At 36.4% G+C, this 25162-nt stretch overlaps 1 protein-coding gene across 2 annotated transcripts in view; it reads left to right on the top strand.

Moving 5' to 3' along the window:
• The window catches only part of PTPDC1 (protein tyrosine phosphatase domain containing 1), a 92943-nt gene that overhangs the window by 23957 nt on the left and 43824 nt on the right, over positions 1–25162 (top strand). For both annotated transcript variants that reach the window (XM_024741356.1, XM_024741357.1), the window contains exon 2: positions 15149–15236. In XM_024741356.1, coding sequence (XP_024597124.1) covers positions 15155–15236 — 82 coding nt within the window. In that variant the 5' untranslated portion in view covers positions 15149–15154. The remainder of the gene's footprint in view (positions 1–15148; positions 15237–25162) is intronic.

Below are 25162 nucleotides of genomic sequence, written 5' to 3'. Positions count from 1 at the left end.
ATTTTATGGATTTGGACAAATGTATAATGACATAGTCATCATTAGAACATCATACAGAGTATTTTCACTGCCCTAAAAATCCTCTTGCTCTGCCTATTCATCCCTTCTTATCTCTTTGCCTCCCCCATCCCCAGCAACAACTGATCTTTTTGTCTTCATAGTTTCGTTTTTTCCAGAATGTCATATAGTTGGAATCATATAGTATGTAGCATTTTCAGATTGACTTCTTTCACTTAGTGATAATACATTTAAGATTCCTTCATGTCTTTTCATAGTTTGACAGCTCATTTCTTTTTAGTGCTGAATGATATTCTATTATCTGGATATACTGCAACTTGTTTATTCATTCACTTATTGAAGGGCATCTTGATGCTTCCAAGTATTATAAATCTGTTATAAACATTTGTGTGCAGGTTTTTGTGTGGACATAGTTTTCAACTCCTTTGGGAAAATACCAAGGAGCGTAATTGCTGGATTATATACTAAGACTATGTTTAGTTTTGTAAGAAACCACCAAACTCTTTCAAAGTGGCTGTACCATTTCACATTTCCACTAGTAATGTACAGAGTTGCTATTGCTCCACATTCTCACCAGCATTTGGTGTTATCAGTGTTCCAGGTTTTAGCCATTCTAATAGGTGTGTAATGGTATCTCATTGTTGTATTAATTTGCATTTCTCTGATGACGTATGATGTGGAGCTCCTTTTCATATGATTATTTGCCATGTATTTTCTTTGGTGAGGTCTCTGTTAAGGTCTTTGGCTCAGTTTTTACTCAGGTGTTTGTTCTCTTATTGTTGAATTTTAAGAGTTGTTTGTATGTTTTGCATAACAGTCCATTACCAGATATCTCTTGTGCAAATGTTTTTTCCCAGTCCATGGTTTGTCTTCTCTTTCTTTTGACTTTGTCTTTCACAGAGCAGAAGTTTTTAATTTTAATTAAGTCCAGCTTATTAGTCATTTCTTTTATGGATTTTGTCTTTGGTATTGTATCTCAAAAGGCATCAGTGTTCCCAAGGTTTTCTCCTATATTATCTTATAGAAGTTTTATAGTTTTGTGTTTTACATTTTGGCCTATCATTGATTTTGAGTTAATTTTTGCGATGAGTCTAAGGTCTATGTCTAGATTAATGTTTTTTTCTTATGGACATCCTGTTGTTCCAGCACCATTTGTTGAAGATCCTTTGCTCCTTTGTCAAAGATCAGTTGACTGTATTTATGTGGGTCTATTGCTGGGTTCTCTATTTGGTCCATTGATCTGTTATTTTGGCCAGTACCGCATTGTCTTGATTACTGTAGCTTTATAGTAAGTCTTGGAGTCAGGTAGTGTAAGTACTCCAGCTTTGTTCTTCTCATTCAGTATTGTGTTGGCTATCCTCTGTCTTTTGCCTTTCCATATAAACTTTAGAATCAGTTTGTTGATGTCCGTAAAATAACTTGCTGGGATTTTTCTGGCTGAGATTGCATTGAATCTATAGATAAAGTTGGGAAGAACTGACATCTTGACAATATTGAATCTTCCTGTCCATGAACATGGACTATTTTTCCATTTACTTACTTCTTCTTTGATTTTGTTCATTAGTGTTTTGTAGTTTTCCTCATGTAGGTCTTATATATATATTTTAGGTGGCTCATTTCCTAAATCCATTCTGCCAATCTCTGACTTTTGATTGGAGTATGTAATCCACTTACACTTAGTGTAATTACTGATAAATTTACACCTGCCCTTTTCTTGTTTTTATATGTCTTGCAGCCTTTGCATTCCTTTATTCCTTGATTCTTACCTTCTGTTGTGTTAGATATTTTTGATTATGCCTTTCCAATTTCCTTTTTTTTTTCTTTTCTGTTTATTTTCAGTTATTTTCTTAGCACTCACCTTAGGATTACAATTAGCTCTTAAAAGAGCCTCGTTCAGATTAATACTAGTTTAATTGAAGTATACAAAACCTTTCCTCCAGTATATCTGCATTGCCTTCTCCCTCTTTTGTACTATTACTGTCAGAAAATTATACTTTTATATGCACTATATGCTTATCAACCTATTTTTATAATTATTGCTTTATGCAAGTGTCTTAAAACTGGTCAAGAAAAGTGTTATATTTAAAGAGTTATATTTATTCTCATAATACCCTTTAGTTAACTTTTTCTGGTGCTTTTTATTTCTTTGTGTGGATTCAAGTTACCCTATAATGTCATTCATTTCAGCCTGAAGGATTTCCTTTAGTATTTCTCATAGGGCAGGTCTGCTAGCAACATATCTGTTTTATGGTTTTGGATTGTTTGTTTTTAAATCTGGAGGTGTCTTAATTTCTCCTTCATTTTTCAAGGAGAATTTAGCTGGTTATAGAATTCTTGGTTGACCATGTATTTCTTTCAGCACTTCGAAGGTGGTCATCTCACTGTCTTCCATCTTTTCTGATGAGACATAACCATCTGTTGTTACCCTCTTCATGGTCGTATTTTAGGCTACAACTTCCTCCACTCAGTTTTAGTTGCCTCTTTACTTTTATCTGCTTTCTTTCTTCCAAAATCCATTGAAGACTCTTGCTACTTGCTCTGTGAGCTTACTCTTTTTTTTTTTTTTTTTTTTTTTTTTTTTTGCAGTACGCGGGCCTCTCACTGTTGTGGCCTCTCCCATTGTGGAGCACAGGCATCAGACGTGCAGGCTCAGCGACCATGGCTCACGGGCCTAGCTGCTCCGCGGCATGTGGGATCCTCCTGGACCGGGGCACGAACCCATGTCACCTGCATCGGCAGGCGGACTCTCAACCACTGCGCCACCAGGGAAGCCCTGAGCTTATTCTTTTTAAAATTTTTTCTCACCAGGGTCTTAGGAGGAAGGGGAAGCTTGTGTATGAGTTCAATCTACTACTTAAACCAGATATTCTCTATCTTGCTATAGAAGGTCTAATCTAAGCCTGTGGTGTCCCAGGAGCTACACACCTGCATATGTTTTAAGTCATCCAAGCTTGTCACCCAAGTATTTGAAATATGTTTCACAGGATGGCTTTTTCTTTGAGAAGTAGTTCAGGAATTTAAGAGGTGTAAAATATTGTTATCCTTCCCAGTCTGTAAATAAATGGGAATAGTAAAGTGAATAGTAAACTCTGCTTCATCTAGTAGTTTAAGCTTTTCATGTTGAACTAGCTGCAATTTATTTAAAACATTCTAAACAGTGTCACAATATGTGTATTTAAAGGTGAATGTAATTATATGTCCGTAATACTTATATACTTACTAAAAGGAATATTCAGATAATAGACATCTGTTGGTTAGGAATCCTAACTATGGTCTCCAAAATGATGTGGTGTGTGGTGCTTGACTAAAAAGTGGCTGATGTGGAGAGTCTTTCTTCTTGCTGATACCACTTGCATAGCAATGCCCTGATTCCAGGTGATGTGTTTGGTTTAAAATAGAATTTTGGCAGGAACATTAGTGCCCAGGTCTCACCCAGGAACATGAGGCTTTTTCTAGGTCTGGTTGATGATGTAGGACTCCTTAATGTGTTTCAAGACATTGCGAAGATTGGCTCAGAAAAAAGCAAGGTTTGCTTGTGTGACAGGTTTTAACAGAACCCAGGAGACACTCTTTGACAATAACCTATAGAATATGTGCTGTTAGGTAAATGCAGATTGCTTACCTAATGCAGTAGTTCTCAAAGCATCAGCATCACTGGACACTAGTTAAAAATGCAGATTCTCAGACCTACTGAGTGGACATTCTGGGGGTGAGGCCTAGCAGTCTGGGTTTTTAAGAAAGCCCTCCAAGTGATCCTGATGAGTGTTGAATTAGGAATTGTTGACCTCCTTATGAGTTTAGAAGTATCTGTGGTGGTGACGTTCACGTGAGGTTGGTTCAACCCTGTAGGAATAACCAGCCAGATGTGGTTGTCTGTGGGAAAAGGCTAGGGAGTATGGAAACCTTGCTTGTGAAAACCAGCTTCACCTATTGTTAATATCTTACCTATCTGCTTTATCATAATGTGTTTTCTGAAGAATCTGAAACAAACAGCATATTTCTTTAAATGATGAAATGGTGAGAATCCTACTGTAGTATTTTTCCCTGATCTGTGATGAGTCTCCTGAGAGACAGGGACCCTGCCTAAGGTGTGAGATCACAGAAGCCAGTGAAGTTCATAGCAAACTGCCAGACATATCATATATTCAAAGCAGTCCTTAGTTCTTTCCCTGAGGACTTACATAGTTAGAAAGGCTGGAGGGATTTAAAAAAGAAAATGTGTTTTTTAAATGTTGCCTGCCTGCCCTCTGGAAGTGATTTGAGGAGAAAGGGGATTTTATATAGTTCTGGGGGTTTGGGGTTTTTTTTTGTTGTTGTTTTTGGAGTTTTTTGTTTTGTTTTTTTGAGGTTGCAGATTCAGAGGTGAGGACTTACAGTTTAAAAGTAACCTGGTTTTGTTTTGTTTTACTACATAAAGAGTCATAAGGAGTGCTTTAATTCTTTTAAGAACAAAATACTACTGTGGTATTAGGAAGCTATGTTTTATAGCATCCAGGCCACTAGATAAATCTTCAGTCAGCCCTTCATGATAAGGGGATGTGAATAAAGTGTGTAATTGGTATTAGGGAAGGCATCCCAAAGGAGAGAAAATTTGGGCTGAGGGTTGAATTTATTGTCATCATGTGTATTTGGCTGAAGAAAAACAGCTACACCCCTCAGGGAATTAGAAGAAATACAAATTTGTCAGGTTGAAAATAGGTGAGCAGTTGGAGATATAACTGTGATCAGGAAAGCTAAGATAGTGAGAATGCCATTCCTTGCATTTGCGTAGTGGTACTGTCATGTAATTGATAGGCTTTTAGCGATAATCTTGAGATAAGTAAAGCACTATTACTATGCCTCCTTTACAGATTAAAAAGCTGAGGTTCAAAGAGATTAAATGATGGTGGTGTGGTGGCAGCTACTTTTTATTGAATGTATATTCATGTATTTGTTCAACAAATCTTTGAGCACCTACTAGTGACAGGCCCTTTTCTGGGGTTTTGAGGCATAACACTTGACAAAGCAGACAAAAATCTGTGTCTTCATTGGGTAGAGAAAGGCAGATGATAAACAGGATAAATAAGTAAATTATGTTATGTGCTATTCATAAGTCCTGAAGAGAAAAGTGGAACAGGGAAGGGGAGCTGGTTTAAATTGTAAATAGGGTGACTAGAAGGGTTTCGAAGAGAAGGGTGACATGAAGTTAACAAGATCACTCTGGCTGCTTTCTTGAGAACAGACTGAATTATGGATCAGGCATGGAATTAGATCTGTGTACTGGCTCTCAGGTAATCTTTATAACTACTGCAGAGCAGATAGTGAGTCTCAGAGATGTTAGTAAGTGTGCTTAAGATCACAGAGCCAGTCAGTGCCAACGACTCTATTGAAAATATGTTTAGATTTTATAACGTTATGTTCAGACCAGCTGCATTTCTTTTTCTGTTGGGAGGGAGGAAGCTAAAATGTGTTAAACCTAAAAGGGGCTGTGTTCTTGATATTTGTCTTTGGTACAGCAGTGAATGAAGATTTGGAATGAAGAATCAGCAGATTGCCTGCAAAGAGCAAAATAAATTTGAAAATTTTGCTGTGGAAAGGAGATCTGAAGAGTTTCTTGAAAGTGAAGAATTTATAAATGGTACAGAATCCAGCGTAGCCAGGTTACAATGCATAGTGTAGCTGACTAACAGTGACATTCCTTTTATTTAGTGTGAGGTCTTTCTTAATTGTTGAGAAGCTGTATGTGTAGTGGTTAAGAGCACTAACTCTGGAGCTAAACTGTGTAAATTCAAATCCCAGCTCAAATCCCAATTCAAATAATAGATGTGACTTCAGGCAAATTATTTGGTTTCTCTTTGCCTTAGTTTCCTAATCTGTAAAATAGAAATAATGTACAAACTAAACATGTTCTTACCATATGATCCAGCAGTCTTGCTCCTTGGTGTTTACCCAAAGGAGCTGTAAAACCTATGTTCACACAAAAACCTGCGCACAGATGTTTATAGCCACTGTATTCATAATTACCAAAACTTGGAAGCAACCAAGTTCTTCAGTAGGTTAAGTGAATAAACTGTGTTACATCTAGAGAATGGAATATTATTCAGCACTAAAAAGAACTGAGCTATCAAGCCATGAAAAGACATGGAGAACCTTACTTGCATATTATTAAGTGAAAGTACCCAATATGAAAAGGCTACATAATGTATGATTCCAACTGTATTATCAATACATTCTGGAAAAGCCAAAATGCGGAGACAATAAAAAGATCAGTGGTTGCTGGGGTGGGGTAGGGAGCATAACTAAGTGGAGCATAGAGGATTTTTAGGGTAGTGAAAATATTCTGTATGATACTATAATGGTGGATACATGCCATGCATTTGTCCAGTTCCACAGTGTCTAATACCAAGAGTGAACCCTAAGGTAAACTATGGACTCTGGGTGATTATGATGTGTCAATGTAGGTTCATCTATTGCAACAGATGTACCACTTTGGTGGGGATTGTTGATAATGGGAAAAGGGCTGTGCATGTGCGAGGTAGGGTGGGGGTTTATGGGAAATCTCCATACCTTCTACTCAGTTTTGCTATGGACCTAAAACTGCTCTAAAAAATAAAGCTATTTTTTTGTTATAAAGCAGAAACTAACACACCATTGTAAAGCAATTACACTCCAATAAAGATGTTAAAAAAAAAGTAAATAAAGCTATTTTTTTTAAATGGGAATAATGGTAGTATTCACCTAATAGTGTTGTCATGGATATTTTATGAATTAGGATATATAAAGCATTTGGAACAGTGCCTGACATCAAGTAAGCTTATGCGTTTTAGTTATTATTCATGAACATAAAAATATTTATATAGGTTTCATGGGTTCACTTATAGACTTGGGCTTCCATCTCTGTTTTTCCCCCTACAAACTTAAGTTTTTCAGCCTCAAATTTTTCTGTCATGGTTGCTGTGTAGAATCTAATCATATTGACTGTACTTCTTTAAGTGTGGGCAGGCCTCTCACCAGAATGAGCTGGCGTGTAATAATAACAATAATAATTAATAATAACAATTTGATAATACAAATTGTTACACCAAACTTACCAACTCGGACATTTTGAGGGTGGGCCAAGGGATTTGCATTTTCCACAAGCACCCAAGGTGATTCTGATGCAAGTTGGAGTGGTAGTGCTTTGAGAATCTAGGAAGGATTATACCACACTTCTAACTTCCCAGGCACTTCTTAATGTAATCCCCACAAATTTTCTCCCAAAAGTACACATGTAGATTTTGGCAGTTCACTGTGTATCTGGAAGATGGAAGGGAAAGTAGTGACCTAAGAACTCCTCAGTCCACCTCAGAACCCAGTCTCTGGTGTGAAACGACTTTTTTATGAAGTAGAACATACTTTGTATCGAACTCTTTGTGATGACTCTTAACAGTATGAGTCATAGTCCATGCTGTTCTGACTTTTAAGTATTAGGTACTAAATAGTGAGCGTGTGATTAATCCTAACAATTGAGTCATTTTGAGGGACTTTTGGAATAAAAGCAAATTCTAGGATAGAGTGAGCAAAATATCTGTCATAAGGAGCAGAACATGAAGTTAAGTAATATATGATGGTGCAGTGAAATGATAGGATTACTATTCAAACCCTTTTTCTCCTGAATCTACAACCAGGCACATGAAATAAATTCAGTTGTGAATGGAGATAATGTTTTTATAAATCTTCTTGAAAAGCCCAACCATTACTAACTACTGGCAGGACTGTTTTACAGATAATGAAGGGAATCCTTTACAGATTCTTATAAAAAATCACAGGAAAATGAAGTGAGTATAGACAGAAGGGAGAGAAACCAAAAGATTACAGATATTGGCTTACAAATGAAAATAAACAAGCATTTATTGAATACCTATATACCAGACATTGTGCTAGAAACACACACTCACACAACCTCTCATCTTCACAGCATCCTAGGAAAGTAGATATAATAATCCTCATTTTACAGAAGATAAAATTGAAGCTCAAAATGGTTCATACAGAAGGCAATGAACTGAGTCAAGATTTAAACAGAACTTTTGACTGTACCATATAGTTTAACTAACCTAGTTGAGCTGTATATAATTGGACAGTAAATTAATGTTTTTATGCAGAGTCAATGCACAATGAGCACTCTTGCAGAGTTCCCCTGAATTTGAGGTATTTGAAGAGGTCCAACGGAGATTTCTGCTTCCAACCAAGATGAAATAACAGAGACCAGAATCACCCTCCTGCCTGAAATAACTATAAAGCCAGGCAAAATATATAGAAAATGGGTTTTGGACATTGGAAAGCAGGCAGCTTGGAATTGTGATATCTGAGAGCAGAGAAATGTGATGAGCCTAAGGTTGCACCAGCTGCCTCTCTGGAAGCAATCTGTAGGCTGCAGTGCAGGGGTACCTAAACAGAGCCTTCTCAGAGATGTGTAGAGAGCCAGGGTGGCTAGAATTTGCAGCGTAGCGTACTGGAGAGAAGGGAGCAGTGTGAAGAGAGCCTTCAGAAATGTGCAGAGGGCCCTCAAGTCTTCGCTGGCCTAAAGTATTTGGCTGAGTACTGACCTGTGCAAATTACTCAAGACTAGGGAAAGATACAGGAAGGAGTAGACAGAACAGTTTTCAGGGCACTCAGGGGGCTGGAAATAGTTCGTGTTCCCACCAGCCAGAGAAGAAAGGCCTCATAATACCCAGAGAAGCAGGTGGAAGCCTTAGAAAGATATGACCTTAAGCAATGGGCTAAATTAGCCTAAAATAACGGCAGCTCTGGAGCTGCCATACTGATTTCAAATAACTAGTCTAATGAGAAAGGAAAAAAAAGTCAGCAATTGAGACCTATTGAATAAGTAATGAGGATCTCCTTGAGGAGAAAGAAGGATTAAGTAAAACAGGATGAAAGTTTGACTGGTTGTTCAGGAAAACAGGAACGCTGTTTAATTTATAAAGCAGTGGAACTGAGGCTACTAGAGTTTAGATGAAGGCAAGTGATCAGCAACTGCGAGAAGAATGAAAAGGAATCTGCACTGGATGCTTTTGATGGCCCTACAGATACAAATAGAGCTGATTTTCTGTTTTAACTCTTAGATTTTGAATGGTCTTGAAATACTCTGTTTCTCAAACTAATGTTTATTATATATTTCAGATCTTTGAAAATTGGTAATTTAACTGTACGCATGTATAGTAACTCTTGGGTTACTAACACCTTTAAAGAAAATTTTCCATTCTTCCACTGTTTTTCCTAGGTTAGAAGAATTACTTTTTCATATAAAGCATGTCGTGTTGTTTGGTAAAATATAGTATTTAAGCTTCACAATTGTAGATAATTTACAAATAAGGAGAATATTTTATTTTACTACTTTTAAAGATGGCTTTTATAAAGTCATATTAGAATACATATGATATTCTTTAAAGGTGGACTATCTTTAATTTTGTAGATTAACTTACGTTTTAGCAATGTTAACCTGCAAAAAAGGGACAGCATTTATCACCCCCAAATGGGAGACATTAAATTGGGATTTACAGCTTATATTGGAGAAAGCTTTTTGTATTGTGTCACTGCAGCCAGAAAAGTCAAAGGAAAAATCTTACAGGCTGAACTACAGGACAGAGTAAGACTGCTAGGCAAAACACACAACATATTTAAGACATGGTAAGCTATTTTTAAAAAGATGTACAGGGACTTCCCTGGCGGTCCAGTGGTTAAGACTTGACCTTCCAATGCAGGGGGTGCAGGTTTGTTCCCTGGTCAGGGAGCTAAGATCCCATATGCCTTGAGGCCAAAAAACCAAAACATAAAGCAGAAGCTATATTGTAACAAATTCAATAAAGACTTTTAAAATGGTCCACATCAAACATAAATAAATAAAAAGATGTGCAGCATATATGATGAAGAGTTGATATTAATATAGAAAGACATCTTGCAAGTCTGTAAGAAAGGGGCAAATGTCCCAGTAGGAAAAGGGCTAAATTCTGAAGCAGGCAGTTTATTTACAAGAAATTCACTTTTTTAAAAAAGCTTCTGAAAAACTACTTTGCCTCACTTAAGAAATGCAAAGTAAAACAATAATGAGATGATTCTGTTAAAAAGGTTTAAAATGGCTGGCATTGATGAGGACGAGAGAAAAGACTTGTCTTTTAATAAATTGTGTAAATTGGTCAGATCTTTCTGTAGGGCACAGTGGATTGGTATTCGAAGCGTGCAGGCTGTATTCATGTCCCAGCTCTACCAGTGAAAATGTGTAATCTCAAGCAAGGTTTCCCACCTGAGAAAATGGAGCTAATAATAGTATATACTGCATAGAGTGATTCTGTAAGAATGACGTGGATTTTGTAAAGTAAAGCACTTAAAATATAGATCATGGTACTTGGTACACAAACAATTTTAGCTTCTGAAGGAGACTCAGTCTGCATATTGGAAGGAACTAATAATCAAGGTTAATGAAAAGGGCCTGTTTCTAATACACTGATTGACATCCAGACTTCTCATCAGCAATGTTGTTTGTTAAAACACAGTAGACATGACATAATATGGCTTTCAACCTACAATTCTGTAAGTAGCCAAATTATCAGCTAAGTATGAGGATAAAATAAATATTTTCAGAATGAGAGGACTTAGAAAGTTCGTCGTCCATTCACCTTTCATGAAAAAATTACTTGAGGATAGAGCAAAGCCAAAGCAGAATCTGAGGAACAGTGGCCTCAACTCAGGGGTGCAATTAAAAGAAATCCTAGGTTGGTAACTCTTTAGTGGGCCTAGGAAGCTTTTCATCCACATTAGAATTAGGAACCCAAAGGGCTTGGAAAAAATATTTTTAAAAAGCAAGTAGATAGTATGATTAAGAATTTGAGGGCTTCCCTGGTGGCGCAGTGGTTGAGAGTCCGCCTGCCGATGCAGGGGACACGGGTTCGTGCCCCGGTCCGGGAAGATCCCACATGCCACGGAGCGGCTGGACCCTTAAGCCATGGCCGCTGAGCCTGCTCATCCAGAGCCTGTGCTCCGCAACGGGAGAGGCCACAGCAGGGAGAGGCCCGCATACTGCAAAAAAAAAAACAACAACAAAAAAACGGGGAAGTCTGTATAAGAAATACATTGTCTAAATTTACAGCAGAACAAAATCTTCCCTTGTTTTAAGCAGCTAATGAAATAAAAGATAATCCACTTGACACTAATGCTTGGAATGTTTTACTTTGAGCAGCACAGGTTTTGTGATACAAGATTGCACTTCTTTTTATATGAGTCCAAGCATAAGACTTGGTAAAAAATCTTTTTAAGGTAAATATGTATGGATTATACATATGTGTATACAGATATATATATAATATCTAATACACTCAATAATTATATTGTATTTCATCTTACATATTGGAATGAGCCTATAGACAAAGCATGGGAAACTTAATTACAGATATAGCTAAAGCTTAAAAATTAAAAATCTTTTAAAAAAAGAAATGATATAGTTAGCAGAACTTGGAAGTGGAGGGGAAAGGTGAAATGGCATAATACAGATAAACTACTTTTCTTATTTTACAAGGTAAGGAGTCAAGATATTGTTTAAAGTTGATAGAAGAAGAGATGGTTAAAGGATGTTATTTAAAATTACAAAGATAATCAGAAGAATTAAAAATATAATGATGTATTAAGTGGGGAAAGGTTTGACATGGTGGGAGGTTGGTAGAGTAAATGAGCCAATTTCCTCATCTTTTATACCAGGAATTCAGTAGTCTGGTGAATCATTTTAAAGATGATAAAATAATAACCAGAGGTGTACATATAGTCGCTACCCCCCAGAAGAACTAAAGCCTGTGTTTACATTGTTTACCTCTGGGGAGTAAAGCTTGGGCTGGGAGATAGGAATGGAGACTTTACTTCTCCTTCTGTACCATTTATTTCACTTTAAACTTTTATATATGTCTAATTATCTGTACTGAATGTCCAGTTTTTAACCTCAAAATGTATTATAGATCATTTTTTAGCCTTTTTATTTAACCATTGTATCCTGATGTGTCTTGAGACTGCTGAAAACTGCTTGAGACTTCTGAAATATCATGGTAAGCCACATACACTGCAGACAGAGGAGCTGATTGTTTTTGTTCTAATTTTTGATGATCACACCCCACCTGAGGGATACATCTCAGCTCTGAGTACTAGGATATGAATAACTATAGAGTGTAAATAGAAAACGGCATCCAGGTCTGTGAGGTCTAGAACCATTACATATGAAAAACGGTGAGGGGAGGAACTGCTGGTGGTTCGTCTGGGAAGATGTAATTTGGGATGATCGCCAGCCAGCTTTTGATATGAGGAAGAAAGGGTTTATTTATTGTTCTGTGTAGTCTCAAAGGGCAGAAATATTTCTCACCAATGGGCAGAAATTACAGAGTGGCCATGTTATAAAGAGCTTCTAACTACCAGAGCTGTGTGATAATGCCAGTGTTACTGTTCAAAGACATTGTGGAGAGAATGCTCTTGTGGGTTAGGATTCTAATAGAGGACTTCTGAGGTTCCTTACAACTTTGAGTTTCTGAGAGGCTAGTTAAAAAGAAAGTTTTTTAAGACAGTCCACAATCATATTAGTACTTTTTGCTACCCAAAAGAGTAAAATTAATTCGACACTCTTTAAAGCCATGGGGTTTTTCTGTTTTTTTGTTTTTGTTTGTTATTTTGGCCGCATGGCACAGCATGTGGGATCTTAATTCCCTGACCAGGGATCGAACCCGCGCCCCCTGCATTGGAGGCAGGGAGTCTTAACCACAACACGAAAAGCCACGTTTTCAATGAGCTCTAGGTCTTGGGGATACAGACATAAATAAGACATGAATAGATCCATGAAACTCAGTCTAGTATGCCCATTTCAGCTCAACAGATGTGCAGTGAATGTGTTCCTTACACCAGACTCTCCCCTTCTTTAGAGACAGAGATGAGCAAATCATGGCTTCTCCTCTCGAGACCCCGTGGTGTGCAGGGGAGCCAGTCCAGTAGTCGCATTTCATTACGTTACCTTACAGCTGAAGAGCTTAGGGTGGCATCAGGGAAACCTTCACAGAAAAAGTGACAACTGGTTCTACCTTGTTACCACATGCTGGATCACCTGGGACATGCTTTATAACCCCTCATCTACAAAACAACCTGGGCTAGAACTCTGACTGCTCTAAAATTCCATGGTTCTAAAATGGTGATAAATTGTTTTTTGGTCAAAACATGTTTTGAAAGTCCAAATTTTTGAAAAGTAATATGGTAAAAATGTTTACTGTAAATCTAATCATAATGGATATTCTTTCAAATTAAGTTTTTGCTACTGAGTTTCCTGGAACAACTTGTTCCATTAGTCCATTGACTTCTTGTCTTTATGTAACATTCATTTGAAATGTTATGCCCATTATAAAATTTTGTGTTAATTAGTATGATACCAGATTTGTATATAAATATTGCAGGAATTTCTTTTTCCTTTCCTGTTAGAGCACCTCTATGATTTTAATTCTTGTATTTCTTTTGAAGGGAGACAGTTTCATTGAGTAGGACTTTAGATTAAAAATTTTATACCTATTAAGCATATAAAACTTGATTTTAGAAATAAAATTTTAGTGAATTTGAAATTCTCGGAGGACCCCTGAAATTTGTGAAGTGATTTTTCTCACAAAAATAAATGCTCTAGGGAAAAAATATTAAGGCTGTATTAATTACCACTGTTAATTTATTGGTGCAAAAAATTTCAACAGATTTTTAGAGCATTTAAAAAAATACATAACCATATAAAAATTATAGTTTGATCCCCCAGTCATTGATGCCCAAACAATAAGCATGCTTTTTCAAATAAAAATATTAAAATCATTATTTAGAAAAAAACTTTAACATTGTGTGTGACTTTCTGTTGTGCCACAGTCAACTCTCCCCTTCTAGAACATTCCAAGCTTCTAATCATGGCTTGGTCCTTCCGGTGACCAGCGCCATCCAGGAGCCATCCAGTAGCTCACCTAGAGTTAAAGTTGCCTCATTAGAATTGGAACAAAAGAGGCTCCTTGGGCTCCTATCACTTAGGAATTTACGATGGTCTAGTTGCTCTGTGTCAGGAGCCAGGGAACAAAGATCAATGTGTTTTCCTTATTTCACAATCCGACACATAATAGGGGCTTCAGAAAGGTGGCAGTTTTTGCTTTTTGACACATAAAAATATTTGCTTAACTTTCCTCAGTGGAGAAACCATAGGAACACAGTGATCACTTAGCCATATAGCTTAGCATGAGCTAGATGAAGACTGTTAACTGTAAAGTCATAAACTCAGTAAACTCTTTTTTTTTTTTACATCCTTATTGGAGTATAATTGCTTTACAATGGTGTGTTAGTTTCTGCTTTATAACAAAGTGAATCAGTTATACATATACATATGTTCCCATATCTCCCTCCCACCCTCCCTATCCCACCCCTCCAGGCGGTCACAAAACACCAAGCTGATCGCCCTGTGCTATGCGGCTGCTTCCCACTAGCTATCTACCTTACTTTTAGTAAAGAATGAGGGCTTCTGTTTAATTGCCTAGTGTACTGTCATGTCCACAATAAATGTTACTCCTTGAGCCCAGTTCAAGTACAAATTCCTTCTTCAAGCCTTGCACCTGCCCTCAAATTGGACAGCCCTCTTGCTTTTCCAGGACTGCCTTGTGACACTTAGCACATATTAGCATTATTTGTGTCTACATCTTATCTTCCCAACAGTCTATAAATGTATAGGAAGAGTATGTCTTATTTTTCTCTGTAATGTCCTTACTGTCTAGCACAGCACTGTCCAGTAGAATATCATGTGAGCCACATATTCAAATTTAGATTCTCCAGTAACAATAAAAAGAATCAGAAAAATAATTTTAAAAATGTATTTAACCCAATATATCAAAAATATTTCAATGCCAAATAAATGTAAAAAATTAGATATTTTACATTTTTTTTTGTACAAGTCTCCAAAATCTTGTATTTTATATCTACAACATATCTCAAATCTGTACTAGCCACATTTCAAGTGCTCAATAACGCCTTAGCTAATGACTGCTGTATTAGACAGTAGAAGTCTAGCACATTATACGTGATTAGCATATGAATATTCTATAGGCAAACCTTCAAAAAGTAATCTTTTCTCCCCCAACAGACTACCATGGCTGCGGGAGTCTTGCCTCAAAATGAACAACCATATTCTACTTTGGTGAATAACAGTGGGTATGCTGAAAACATGAAAGGTAATAGTTCTTTAATATGCTTTTTGTCTTTGTGTAAACTATAGTTTAATACAGTTATATGAATACACATGAAAGAAAAGGCTGATTCTTCATATTGGAATCTCAAGTTGCAGTTACTACTTACAGCCTTTTGTTTATTTCTGCCTTACTATTTTCACCTGTTAAAATTCCTTTTCAAAATCCTGATTAATGACCTTAGCCTTTTTTATTTCTTAATTTTTTTATACAATTTTTGAAGGTTACTTTGCATTTACAGTTCTTACAAAATGTTGACTATATTCCCTGTGTTGTACAATATATCCTTGAGCTTATCTTACACCCAGTAGTTTGTACCTCCCAGTCCCCTACTCCTGTATTGCTCCCCCTACCACTGGTAACCATTAGTTTGTTCTCAATATCTGTGAGTCTTTTATGTTATATTCACTAGTTTGTTGTATTTTTTATATTCCACATATAAGTGATATTGTACAGTACTTTTCTTTCTCTGACTTATTCACTTAGCATAGTGCCCTCCAAGTCCATCCATGTTACTGCAAATGGCAAGATTTTGTTCTTTTTTATGGCTGAATAAATTCCATTGCGTATATATACGCCACATCTTCTTTAAACGTTCATTTGTTGATGGACACTTAGGTTGCATCCATATCTTGGCAATTGTAAATAACGCTGCTGTGAACATTGGGGTGCATGTATCTTTTCGAGTTAATGTTTTTCTTTCTTTTGGATATATACCCAAGAGTGGAAGTTCTATATGGTAGTTCTATTTTTAGTTTTTTGAGAAAACTCTATACTATTTTCCACAGTGGCCACACCAATTTACATTCCCACGAACAATGTACAAAGGTTCCCTTTTCTCCACATCCTTACCAACATTTGTCATTTGTGTTCTTTTTAATGATAGCCATACTGACAGGTGTGAGGTGATATCTCATTGTGGTTCTAATTTGCAATTCCTTGTTGATTAGCTATGTTGAGCATCTTTTCATGTGCCTGTTGGCCATCTGTATTTCCTCTTTGGAAAAATGTCTATTCATTTCTGCCCATTTTTTAATCAGGTGTATGATCTGTTTATATCAATATATGTTGGATATTAATCGCTTATTGGTCATATCATTTGCAACTATCTTCTCCCATTCAGTAGGTTGTCTTTTCATTTTGTCGATGGTTTCCTTTGCTGTGCAAAAGCTTTTAGATTTAATTAGGTCTCATTTATTTATTTTTGCTTTTATTTCCTTTGCTTTAGGAGACAAATGCAAAAAACTGTTGCTACAATTTATGTCAAAGAGTGTTCTGCCTGTGTTTTCCTCTAGGAGTTGTATAGTACCGGTCTTAAATTTAGGTCTTTAATTCATTTTGAGTTTATTTTTGTATATGATGTTACAGAATGTTCTAATTTCATTCTTTTACATGTAGCTGTCCAGTTTTCCCAGCACCACTTATTGAAGAGACTGTCTTTTCCCCATTGTATATTCTTGCCTCCTTTGTCATAGATTAAGTGACCATAAGTGCTTGAGTTTATACTAGGCTCTCTATCCCTATTGATCTATGTGTGTTTTTGTGCCACTACCATACTGTTTTGATCACTGTAGCTTTGTAGTATCGTCTGAAGTCAGGGAGCATGATTCCTCCAGCTCTGTTCTTCTTTCTCAAGATTGTTTTGGCTATTTGGGGTCTTTTGTGTTTCCATACAAATTTTTAAAATTATTTATTCTAGTTCTGTGAAAAATGGCATTGGTGTTTTGATAGGGATTCCATTGAATCTGTAGATAGCCTTGGTCAGTATGGTCATTTTAACATATTGGTTCTTCCAATCCAAGAACATGGTATATCTTTCCATCTGTTTATGTCATCTTCAGTTTCTTTCATCAGTGTCTTACAGTTTTCTAAGTACAGGTCTTTTGTCTCCTTAGGTAGGTTTATTCCTAGGTATGTTATTCTTTTTGATGCAATGGTAAATGGGATTGTTTCCTTATTTCTCCTTCGGATAGTTCATTGTTAGTGTATGGAAATGAACAGATTTCTGTGTATCAAGTTTGTGTCCTTCAACTTTACCAAATTCATTAATCAGCTCTAGTAGTTTTCTGGTGACATCCTTAGGATTTTCTATATGTAGTATCATGTCATCTGCAAACATTAACAGTTTTACTTCTTCCTTTCTAATTTAGATTCTTTTTATTTCTTTTTCTTGTCTGATTGCTGTGGCTAGGAATTCCAAAACTATGTTGAATTAAAGTGGCGAGAGTGGATATCCTTGTCTTATTCCTAATCTTAGAGGAAATGCTTTCAGCTTTTCACCATTGAGTATGTTGTTAGCTGTGGGTTTGTCATATATGGCCTTTATTAAGATGAGGTATGTTCCATCTACTCCCACTTTCTGGGGAGTTTTTATCATAACTGGATGTTTGATTTTATCAAAAGCTTTTTCTGCATCTATTGAGACGATGACATGGTTTTTATTCTTCAGTTTGTTAATGTGGTATATCATATTGATTGATTTGCAGATATTGAAAAATCCTTGCATTCCTGGAATAAATCCCATTTGATCGTGGTATATGATCCTTTTAATATATTGTTGGATTTGGTTTGGATTTTGGTATTTTGTTGAGGATTTTTGCATCTATGTTCATCAGTGATATTGGCCTATAATTTTCTTTGATCTTGGTATCAGGGGATGCTGGCCTCATAGAATGAGTTGGAAGTATTCCTTCCTCTGCAAATTTTTGGAGTAGTTTGAGGAGGATAGGTGTTAACTCTTCCCTAAATGTTTGATAGAATTCACCTGTGAAGCCATCTGGTCCTAGACTTTTACTTGTTGGGGAGGTTTTTTTTTCATTACTGATTCAGTTTCATTACTGGTAATTGGGCTGTTCATAGTTTTTATTTCTTCCTGGTTCAGACTTGGGAGTGTGTACCTTTCTAAGAATTAGTCCATTTCTTCCAGGTTGTCCATTTTATTGGCATAGAGTTGCTTGTAGTAGTCTCTTATGATCCTTTGTATTTCTGTGGTGTCAGTTATAACTTCTCCTTTTTCATTTCTACTTTTATTGGTTTGAGTCCTGTCCCTCTTTTCCTTGATGAGTCTGGCTAAAGGTTTATCAATTTTGTTTATCTTTTCAAAGAACCAGCTTTTAGTTTCACTGATCTTTGCTATTGTTTTTGTCATCTCTATTTTGTTTATTTCTGCTCTGATCTTTATGATTTCTTTCCTTCTACTAACGTCAGGTTTTGTTTGTTCTTCTTTCTCTAGTTCTTTGAGGTATAAAGGTTAGGTTGTTTATTTGAGATTTTCTTGTTTCCAGAGGTAAGCTTGTATTAGTGTAAACTTCCCTCTTAGAACGTTTTGCTGCATCCCATAGGTTTTGGATTGTCGTGTTTTGTTTTCATTTGTCTCTAGGTTTTCTTTTAATTTCCTCTTTGACTTCTTCTGTGATCCATTACTTGTTTAGTAGCATATTGTTTAACCTCCATGTGTCTGTGTTTTTTGCAGTTTTTTTCTGGTTGATTTCGAGTCTCATAGTATTGTGGTCAAAAAAGATTCTTGAGGGCTTCCCTGGTGGTACAGTGGTTGGGAGTTTGCCTGGCAGTGCGCGGGATGCGGGTTTGAGCCCTGGTCTCGGAGGATCTCACGTGGCACGGAGCGGCTGGGCCCATGCGCTATAGCTGCTAAGCCTGTGCTCTGCAGCCCTTGAGCCACAGCTGCTGACCCCATGTGCTGCAACTGCTGAGGCCTGCGCGCCTGGAGCCTGTGCTCCATGGTGGGAGAGGCTACCACAGTGAGAAGCCCATGCACTGCAGCTAGGGGTGGCCTCCTCTCGCTGCAGCTAGATGGAGCCCATGTGCAGCAATGAGGACCCAGTGCAGCCAGGAATGAATGAATGAATTAATAAATAAATAAATTTATTTTTTTTTAAAAAGATGCTTGATATGATTTCAGTTTTCTTAAATTTACTGAGGCTTGTTTTGTGGCCTAGCATGTGATCTGTTATATATATATATATATATATATATATATATCAATAAAATCCATCTGGTCTAATGTGTCATTTAAGGGCAATGTTTCCTTATTAATTTTCTGTATGTATAATCTCTCCATTGATGCAAGTGAGGTTTTAAAGTCCCATACTGCTACTGTGGTACTGTAAATTTCTTCCTTTATGTCTGTTCATATTTGCTTTATGTATTTAGGTGCCTCCTATATTGGGTGCATATATATTTACAATCTGTATATCTTCTTCTTGGATTGATCCCTTGAACATTGTGTAGTGTTCTTTGTTGTCTGTTGTAACAGTCTTTATCTTAAAGTCTATTTTGTCTGGACTTCCTGGTAGTCCAGTGGTTAAGACTCCATTCTTCCAGTGCAGGGGTTGTGGGTTCGATCCCTGTTGGGGAACTAAGATCCCACATGCCACATGGCTTGGCCAAGAAATATAAATCAATCAATAAATAAGAATAATAAAACAATTTTTAAAAAATAAAGCAAATAAAGTCTATTTTGTCTGATATAAGTATTGCTACTCTGGCTTTCTTTTGATTTCAATTTTTCTGGAATACCTTTTTCTATCCCCTGACTTTCAGTCTGTATGTGTCTCTAGATCTGAAGCAAGGCTCTTGTAGGCACCATATACACGAGTCTTGCTTTTGTATCCATTCAGCCACTCTGTGTCTTTTGGTTGGAGCATTTAGTCAGTTTACATTTAAGGTAATTGTTGATGTGTATATTCTTATTGCCATTTTGTTGATTATTTTGGATTTGCTTTTATGGGTCTTTTATTTCCTTTCTTCCTTTGTTTTCTTCTCTTGTGATTTGATGAATGTCTTTAGTGTTATGTTGTATTCCTTTTTCTCTTTTGAGTGTATACTTATAGATTTTTGATTTGTGGTTACCATGAGGTTTTCATATAGCAGTCTATATATATACACGATTGTCTTAAGTTTTTGATCTCTTAATTTCAAATGCATTTAAAAAAACCTGCATTTGTACTCTTCTCACGATTACTGGTTTTTCCTTTTTTATTGAATTATGGTTGATTTACAATATTGTACAATTACTGTTTTTGAGGTCATATTTTACATCTAATCGTTTAGTGTATCATTTAACTGCTTATTGTGGATATAGATGATTTTACTACTTTTGTCTTTTAACCCCTCTACTAGCTTTGTGTGTGGATTATTTCCTACCTTTACTGTATGATTGCCTTTACCTATGAGCTTTTTCATTTTGTAATTTTCTTGTTTCTGGTTGTGGATTTTTCTTTTTTGCCTGGAGAAGTTCCTTTAACATTTGTTGTGAAGCTGGTTTGGTGGTGCTGAACTCCTTTTAGCTTTTGCTTGTCTGTAAAGCTTTTGATTTCTCCATCAAATCAGAACCAAGAGCTTTACTGGGTAGAGTATTCTTGGTTGTAGGTTATTCCCTTTCATCCCATTAAATATATCTTGCCACTCCCTTTTGTTTTTTATCTTAGTTTTTTTTAACTTTTTATTTTATATTGGAGTATAGTTGTTTAACAATGTTCTGTTAGTTTCAGGTGTACAGCAAAGTGATTCATTTATACATATACATGTATCTATTCTTTTTCAAATTCTTTTGCCATTTAGGTTATTACAGAATATTGAGCAGCATTCCTGTGCTACACAGTAGGTCCTTGTTGGTTATCCATTTTAAATACAGCAGTGTGTGTACATGTCAGTTGCAAACTGCCTATCCCTTCACCCCACCATTCCCCCGGTAACCATAAGTTTGTTCTTTAAGTCTGTGAGTCTCTTTCTGTTTTGAAAATAAGTTCATTTCTATCATTTTTTTTAGATTCTGCATATAAGTGGTATCATACAATATTTCACTTTCTCTGGTTTACTTCACTCGTTATCTCTAGGACCTAGATAATCTCTAGGTCCATCCTTGTTGCTGCATATGGCATCATTTCATTATTTTCAATGGCTGAGTAATATTCCATTGTATATATGTACCACATCTTCTTTATCCATTCCTCTGTCAATGGACATTTAGGTTGCTGCCATGTCTTGGCTATTGTAAACAATGCTGCAATGAACATTGGGGTGCATGTATCCTTTTGGACCACGTTTTTCTCTGGATATATGCCCAGGAATGGGATTGCAGGATCATATGATAGCTCTATTTTTAGTTTTTAAAGGAACTTTCATACTGTTATCCATAGTGACTGTACCAATATACATTCCCACCAACAGTGTAGGAGGGTTCCCTTCTCTCCACACCCTCTCCAGCATTTATTGTTTGTGGATTTTTTTATAATAGCCATTCTGACTTGTGTGAGGTGATATCTCAGTGTAGTTTTGATTTGCATTTCTCTAATAATTAGCAATGTTGAACATCTTTTCATGTGCCTGTTGGCCATCTGTATGTCTTCTTTGGAGAAATGTGTATTTAGGTCTTCTGGGTTGTTCATTTTGATGATATTAAGCCACAGGAGCTGTTTGTAAATTTTGGAGACTAATCCCTCATCAGTCACATAATTTGCAAATATTTTCTGCCATTCTGTGGGTTGTCTTTTCGTTTTGTTTATGGTTTCCTTTGCTGTGCAAAAGCTTTTGAGTTTCATTAGGTCTTCTTTGTTTATTTTTGTTTTTATTTTCATTACTCTGGGAGACAGATCGAAAAAGATAATGCTGCAATTTATGTCCGAGAGTGTTCTGCCAATGTTTTCCACTAAGAGTTTTATAGTGTCTGGTCTCACATTCAGGTCTTTAATCCATTTTGAGCCTATTTTTGTGTATGATATGAAAGAATGTTCTAATTGCATTTTTTTCCCCATGTAGCTGTCTAGTTTTCCCAGCACCACTTATTGAAGAGACTGTTTTTCTGTCATTGTATAGTCTTGCCTCCTTTTTCATAGATTAATTGACCATAGGTGCGTGGGTTTACTTCTGGGCTTTCTATCCTGTTCCATTGATCTACATTTCTATTTTTGTGCCAGTACCATACTGTTTTGATGACTGTCGTTTTGTAGTAGTCTGAAGTCAGGAAGCCTGATCCCTCCAGCTCCATTTTTCTTTCTCAAGATTGCTTTGGCTATTCATTGTCTTTTATGTCTCCATACAAATTTTAAGATTTTTTTGTTCTAGTTCAGTGGAAAATGCCATTGGTAATTTTATAGGGATTGCATTGAATCTGTAGATTTCCTTGGGTAATGTAGTCATTTTGACAATACTCATTCTTCCAATCCAAGAACATGGTATATCTTTCCATCTGTTTGTGTTATCTTTGATTTCTTTCATCAGCGTTTCACAGTTTTCGGAGTACAGGATTTTGTCTCCTTAGGTAAGTTTATTCCTAGGTATTTTGTTCTTTTTGATGAGATGGTAAATGGGATTGTTTCTTTTTGGGGGAGGGGATTGTTTCTTGAATTTCTCTTTCAGATTTTTCATTGCTAGTGTATAGAAATGCAACAGGTTTCTGTGTATTAATTTTGTATCCTGCAACTTTACCAAATTCATTAATCAGCTATAGTAGTTTTCTGGTAGCATCTTTAGGATTTTCTATGTATAGTAACATGTAGTCTGCAAAAGTGACAGTTTAATGTCTTCTTTTCCAATTTAGATTCCTTTTATTTCTTTTTCTTCTCTGATTGCCACAGCTAGGACTTCCAAATCTATGTTGAATAAAAGTGGCAAGAGGGGACATCCTTGTCTTTTTCCTGATCTTAGATGAAATGCTTTCAGCTTTTCACCTTTGAGTAAGATGTTAACTGTAGGTTTGTCATATATGGCCTTTATTATGTTGAGGTATGTTCCCTCTATGCCCACTTTCTGGAGAGTTTTTATCATAAATGGGTGTTGAATTTTGTCAAAAGCTTTTTCTGCATCTATTGAGATGATCATATAGTTTTTATTCTTCAATTTGTAAGAAAAATGAAATCATATCAAACATATTTTCCATCTACAATGCTATAAGATTAGAAATAAGCTACATGAAAAAATACCTGTAAAAAACACAAACATGTGGAAGCTAAACAACATGCTACTAAACAACCAATGGATCACTGAAGAAATCAAAGAGGAAATCAAAAAATACGTACTGACAAATGAACACAAAAGCACAACAATCCAAAACCTATGGGATGCAGCAAAAGAAGTTATAAGAGGGAAGTTTAAAGCAATAGAGTGTTACCTCAGGAAACAAGAAAAATCTCAAGTAAACAACCTAACCTTACACCTAAAGCAACTAGGGAAAGAAGAACAAACAATTCCCAAAGTTAGTAGAAGGAAAGAAATCATAAAGATGAGAGCAGAAATAAATGAAATAGAGATGAAGAAAACAGTAACAAAGAACAGTGAAACTAAAAGCTTGTTCTTTGAAAAGATAAACAAAATTGATGAACCTTTAGTCAGAATCATCAAGAAATAAAGGGAGAGGACTCAAATCAATAAAAGTAGAAGTGCAAGTGGAGAAGTTACAACTGACACTGCAGAAATACAAAGGATCATAAGAGACTAGTATAAGCAACTATATGCCAATAAAATGGACAATCTGGAAGAAATGGACAAATTCTTAGAGAGGTACAATCTCCCAAGACTGAACCAGGAAGAAATAGAAAATATGAACAGACCAATCACAGCACTGAAATCGAAAAGAACTCCCAACAAGTAAAAGTCCAGGACCGGATGTCTTCACAGGTGAATTCTATCAAACATTTAGAGAAGAGCTAACACCTGTCCTTCTGAAACTGTTCCAAAAAATTGCAGAGGAAAGAAGACTCCCAAACTCTTTCTGTGAGGCCACCATCACCCTGATACCAAAACTAGGCAAAGATACCACAAAAAAAAGAAAATTACAGGCCAATATCACTGATCAACATAGACACAAAAGTCCTCAACAAAATACTAGCAATCCGAATCCAACAGTACATTAAAAGGATAATACACCATGATCAAGTGGGATTTATCCCAGGGATGCAAGGATTTTTCAATATCCACAAATCAATCAGTGTGATACACCACATCAACAAGTTGTCACTCCCTTTTGGCCTGCAGAATTTCTGCTAAAAAAAACAGCTGATAGCCTTATGAGAGTTCTCTTGTATGTAATTTGTTGCTTTTTCCTTGCTTCTTTTAATATTCTCTTTAACTTTTGTCGTTTTGATTACCATGTGTCTTGGTGTGTTTCTCTTTGGGTTAATCGTACATGGGACTCTATGCTTCCTGGACCTGGGTGACTGTTTCCTTTCCCAGGTTAGGGAAGTTTTCAGCTGTTGTGTCTACAGATATTTTCTCAGGCCTTTTCTCTCTCTCTTCTACTTCAGGGACCTCTATAATGCCAAAATGAGTGCACTTGATATTATCCCAGAGGTCTCTTAAACTGTCCTCATTTCTTTTCTTTTTTCTGTTCAGAATCAGTGATTTCCACCACTCTGTCTTCTAGCTCGCTGAGCCATTTCTCTTTATCTTTTAGTCTGCTATTGAGTCCTTCTGGTGTACTTTTCATTTCAATTATTGTATTCTTCATCTCTGATTGGTCATTCTGTATATTTTTTAAGACTTTGTTTAAAAACTTCTAACTTCTCGCTGTGTGCATCCATTCTTCTCCCGAGTTCTTTCATCATCTTTAGGATTGTTACTCTGAACTCTTTCTTGGGTAGATTGCCTATCTCTACTTTACTTAGTTTTTTTCTGGGGTTTTATCTTATTCCTTCTTCTGGAATATGTTCCTTTGCCACTTTGTCTAAGTTGTTATTTATTTTTTTATGTATGTGGTAGGTTAGTTACGTTTCTTGACCTTGGAGAAGTGGCCTTCTGTAGGAGATGTCCTGTGTTACAGCAGTGCACTCCTCTCTCATCATCCAAGCTATATGCTCTAGAGCTTCCCCCTAAAGGGAATGTGTGGGTTCTTCTGTTATGGGGGCTATGTGGATGGTCATTTAAGCTTGGTTGACCCCTAGCCCATTTGGTTGCCA

The sequence above is a fragment of the Neophocaena asiaeorientalis genome, unplaced genomic scaffold (genome assembly GCF_003031525.2).
Source record: "Neophocaena asiaeorientalis asiaeorientalis breed wild unplaced genomic scaffold, Neophocaena_asiaeorientalis_V1.1 scaffold558, whole genome shotgun sequence".
Taxonomy (NCBI): Eukaryota; Metazoa; Chordata; class Mammalia; order Artiodactyla; family Phocoenidae; genus Neophocaena; species Neophocaena asiaeorientalis.
This window is presented reverse-complemented; position numbering and strand designations above follow the sequence as displayed.